Genomic DNA, 4,967 nt, shown 5'->3' on the forward strand with positions numbered 1-4,967 from the left:
AGACAGAGTCTTGCTCTGTCGCCCAGGCTGGAGTGCAGTGGCACGATCTCGGCTCACTGCAAGCTGTGCCTCCCAGGTTCACACCATTCTCCTGCCTCAGCCTCCCAAATAGCTGGGACTACAGGCACCCCCACCACGCCCGGCTAATTTTTTGTGTTTTTAGTAGAGACGGGGTTTCACTATGTTAGCCAGGATGTTCTCCATCTCCTGACCTCGTGATCTGCCCGCCTCGGCCTCCCAAAGTGCTGGGATTACAGGCATGAGCCACCACGCCCAGGCTAAAACAGAACTTCTAACAAAGGCTGGATGACAGGCGAATGGTAGTGGATTCCTCTCTTTGCTACAAAGCGTCCTGTCACGGGAGGATAAGGAACAAGAAGCAGCCCCTGCAGGTCACACCACGGAGCTCACCCAAGCTGAGTCCCTCTGGTACTGACCACTCAGGGCTGAGTCCCTCTGGTACTGACCACTCCGGCCTGAGTCCCTCTGGTACTGACCACTCCAAGCTGAGTCCCTCTGGTTCTGACCACTCCAAGCTGAGTCCCTTCGTACTAACCACTCCAGGCTGAGTTCCTCCCGATAATGACCACTCCAAGCTGAGTCCCTCTGATACTGACCACTCCGAGCTGAGACCCTCTGATACTGACAACACCAGGCTGGCCTTGACCACCGAGTGGGCATACTGTGGGTCAGCACATGTCTGGAGCCCCTGGGGCCATCTGCCTGCTGCCCCTGGGACAAACTACCCAGCAGCTTGGACTTCTCTGCGAGGCAGGATAATTCCCACCCTGCTGGTGACTAAGGGGTTCAGTTCACTCTGACCCTCTTTCAAACAAGGAGGCGTGCAGAGACAGGAGACTCAGGCTCAGAGAGGTAGAGTGAGCTGCCGAAGGTCACACTGCATGGGAGCCGGCACAGCCGTGTCCTGGGCACTGCTTGGTCTCTGAGCCTCAGCCACTGTCCCCCAGGCACCAGCTAGCATCTTCCTGGACCTCAGACCTCCCCGGGGAGGTAACTGAGTCACCTCCTCCCGTGGGCCTTCTCTGTAGGTGCGTGGAGATGCTGATCAAGGAGCAGATGAGGAAATACAAAGTGAAGATGGAGGAGATCAGCCAACTGGAGGCTGCAGAGAGCATCGCCTTCCGCAGGCTTTCGCTCCTGCGACAAAATGCTGTGAGTACCGGTGATCGTAGGGGCGGGGCCTCTGGTGGGCGGAGTCTGGTGCTGGGCAAGGCCTTGGGCGTGGCTCTGGTGCTGGGAAGGCTGGTGGGTGGGGTCTTGGTGGGAGGGGCCTTGGGTGGGCAGGACCTCCCATGCCGAGGATGGGACCGGGCAGTGGGTGTGGTCTCGGGTAGGAGGGCGGGGCCTCCCTTCCCAATTCCCTGCCCACTCCTACCACACCCTTGGCCACAACCAGCCTGGCTGGGGCCACCAGGCCCTGCACAGGTAGGGGCAGACTTACTGCCTTGAACAAAAGACGATGGTTCTCGCTCAGCCTCACTCCAATTGTGTTCCTCTAGGTGGGGCCGGTAGGGGGACCAGTTTCCCACTTGCTGGTGGTTCAGGTCATCAGTCCAGGCTTGTCCCTTCTGACCTGGGCCCTACCCACGGAGAAATGTCCCCCTAGCAGAAGAATCAGCCCCACAGTGCAGGGGTGCGTTAGTGGGGAACGGGCTCTGGGCTCCTGTGGGAACCAGGGACCCCCTATCTTGGTACTGGTCATTGGATGTATCCCCAGTTCATGCCTGTGTCTGTCTTGGCCTGTGTGGTCACCCTGTGTTCATCTCTCTCCCAGCCATGGCCTCTCAAACTGGGGTTTTCGTCTCCCTATGAGGGGGTCCTGGTATGTACGCGTTCAGTGGGCCCGCGGTGCATGTCTCCCCGTGCAGTGCATGCTGGGGTTCCCTGGGGCCCCGGGCCCCTCGTAGGATAGACGGAGCCTGTCCTAACCTTCCGGAAGTGCATGCTGGGGAGGCCCCTTACCTGCTGACCTTCTGTGCTCAGGACGACGACTAATTGGCCACACGACCACCATTCTGTCCCGTGTGATTCCTAGAGAAGTCTCACTAAGAGCCCAGCACACTCACATCAAAACTAACCTCCTGGGATCTGCTCACACCTCCGGCACTAACCTCGCCCACTCGGAGGTGTCAGTGGGACCCCTTGCTTCTTTGTTTCAGAACAAGAGCCCCAAGGCCCAGGACAGCCAGGGGGAGGAGCTGGAGGTGCTGCTGGAGGAGGAGGCAGCCGGCGGCGATGAGGACCGGGAAAAGGAGATTCTCATTGAACGGATCCAGTCCATCAAGGAGGAGAAGCAAGTGGCCCGGTCCCCTCCCTCAGTCCATGTTTAGGGCAAGCTGGAGTGCAGGTTCCACCCCTGGTGGTCCGCTTGGCCTCGCCAGGTTTGGTCCTGTCATCCCTAACACTGGGCAAACAACAGTTAGTTTTTTTTTTTTGAGACAGAGTCTCGCTCTGTCGCCCAGCTGGAGTGCAGTGGTGCTATCTCGGCTCACTGCAACCTCCACCTCCCGGGTTCAAGCGATTCTCTGCCTCAGCCTCCGAGTAGCTGGGATTACAGGTGCCTGCCACCACGCCCTGCTAATTTTGTGTTTTTAGTAGAGACAGGGTTTCACCGTGTTGGCCAGGCTGGTCTTGAACTCCTGACCTCAAGTGATCCACCCACCTTGGCCTCCCAAAGTGTTGGGATTACAGGCGTGAACCACCGCACTCGGCCTTTATTTCTGAGACAGGGTCTTGCTCTGTCACCCAGGCTGGATTGCAGTGGTGCTATCACGGTTCAAGGCAGCCGCAATCCCCTAGGCTCAAGGGATCCTCCCACCTCAGCCTCCCCAGTAGCTGGAACCACAGGTGCACACCACCACGCCTGGCTAATTTTTTTACTTTTTGTAGAACAGGGTCCGCCTATGTTGCCCAGGCTGGGTTCAAACTCCTGAGCTCAAGCAATCCTCCTGCTTGGGGTGGGGGGAGGTTGGGGACTTGGAGTTACATCTAGGAGCAGGACAGCCTGCTCTGTTCCGCACTGGCCCGGCACTTTCGGTGGGGTGGCCTTGGACACCGTTACCCTTTTTCCTCCAGGGAGGACATCACCTACCGGCTGCCGGAGCTGGACCCAAGGGGCTCGGACGAGGAGAACCTGGACTCGGAGACGTCGGCCAGCACCGAGAGCCTGCTGGAGGAGCGGGCCGGGCGGGGGGCCTCGGAAGGTCAGTATTAAGGTAGTATCTGCTTTTCTCCTTCCCATCCATCCCAGCAGGCCCCAGGGCGAGGGTCCTCCGGCTGCCGACCCTGAAGCTGCAGTAACCCTGCCATATGTCTCTCAAAAGGGCCCCCTGCGCCTGCTCTCCCTTGCCCCGGCGCGCCCGCCCCGAGCCCCCTCCCCACCGTGGCCGCCCCTCCACGACGAAGGCCGTCGTCCTTCGTAACGGTCAGAGTGAAGACCCCCCGGCGGACCCCCATCATGCCCACGGCCAACATCAAGCTCCCACCAGGCCTGCCCTCCCACCTGCCTTGCTGGGCACCGGGTGCCCGGGAGGCGGCTGCCCCAGTGCGGCGCCGGGAGCCACCTGCCCGCCGCCCGGACCAGATACATTCCGTGTACATCACGCCCGGGGCAGACCTGCCAATGCAGGGCGCCCTGGAGCCCCTAGAAGAGGATGGCCAGCCACCTGGGGCCAAACGGAGGTACTCGGACCCCCCAACGTACTGCCTGCCCCCCACCTCAGGCCAGGCCAATGGCTGAGGAACACAGCTGACAAAGTCTGCATGTCCGAGGACGGCCCCTGCACTGGAGCTGGGCGCCAGAGCTGCAGAGCTAGTGTTCGGCCCTCAGAGAAGGATCCAGAATCAAAAGCTCAAGAGCGACGTGAGGTGCGCACCGGCCCCAAGTGCAGAGTCAAGGCAGGGAGAGGCCGGCTGGAGCCAGACCCCCTCACGCGCAGCCCCCAAATCACAGACGCGCCTGTGGGGAGCACCACATCTCCACCTGCGGCCTCACATCTCCCCACTCCCCTTTTGTACGTTTAACTGTTTCTTTGTACGTGGTTTACGTAACTTTAAACTGTAACAGCCTTAATGGAAGACCAAATGGTTTTTTATATGTGTATGTACAAAGTTTTCTATTAACGCTGCCTGTCTCCCTCATAACCTGGACGTGAGCTGTCAGAGCAGAGGCCACTAGGCCACTGTACGTCTGAGGCTCAGACCCCTGCTGTGGTTGGCTTGGGGTGGTTAATGGGCTGGGACCCTCCATGAGAGTTTTGGACACTTGGGCCACCTGACCCGTGCCTCTCTGACACGTGTCTCCGGGGGGCAGCCACCTGGCCAATGTACATTTGAGGACGTGCTGGAACCTTCCATGGGGGTCTAGGCTATTGGCTGGAGCCAGGACATGAGTCAGGGGCACCATGGACCTCACGTGCCAGGGAGACTTGAATGCGGCTGTCACTCTTCCGGATGCCAAGGGCTGCAGGAGGCTGCTTTTGGCACTACCCACCCCGTGTGACAGAACAGGAGCCGGCGACTCAGGACTGCTCACGGGCCAGGAGGGCAACGCCTGAAGTCAGACCTCCCTACAGGTCAACAGGGACAACCTGGGGATCTCTGGAGCAGGGCCCTCCTCTCTCAGGCTTGGCCCACTCCCCCAGACACCTGGACACATGCCTACAAATCTGGGACAAGGGGCCCTCGCACAGCGTGAAATAAAAAGTGCCTGAAAAGTGTGTGCATGGGACGCCTGCTCACGTGGGATCAGGCTTGGAAGAACAGGGCCGGCGGGTGGGCGTCTGCCCTGTGGCCTCAGCCAAGAAGGGTGCAGAATATGGGTGGAACACTGTCCTCAAAGATCTGTCTTGACCCTCCAGCAAACAGGGAGCTCCCAGCAGAGCCTCACTTGGCCAGGAGCGCCTGCTGTCCTGGGAGCCCTCTCTGGCCTCCCTGATTCAGTGCCC

At 60.0% G+C, this 4,967-nt stretch overlaps 1 protein-coding gene across 1 annotated transcript in view; it reads left to right on the forward strand.

The window, feature by feature from the left end:
* The window catches only part of MYO9B (myosin IXB), a 138,306-nt gene extending 134,213 nt beyond the window's left edge, over positions 1-4,093 (forward strand). The window contains 7 exon segments of the mRNA XM_058425766.1: positions 314-429; positions 1,050-1,173; positions 1,796-1,843; positions 2,181-2,318; positions 3,101-3,224; positions 3,345-3,751; positions 3,753-4,093. Coding sequence (XP_058281749.1) covers positions 314-429; positions 1,050-1,173; positions 1,796-1,843; positions 2,181-2,318; positions 3,101-3,224; positions 3,345-3,751; positions 3,753-3,773 — 978 coding nt within the window. The 3' untranslated portion in view covers positions 3,774-4,093.
* The last annotated feature ends 874 nt before the right edge of the window (positions 4,094-4,967 follow it).

This window comes from Hylobates moloch, unplaced genomic scaffold (assembly GCF_009828535.3).
Source record: "Hylobates moloch isolate HMO894 unplaced genomic scaffold, HMol_V3 SCAFFOLD_12, whole genome shotgun sequence".
NCBI lineage: Eukaryota > Metazoa > Chordata > Mammalia > Primates > Hylobatidae > Hylobates > Hylobates moloch.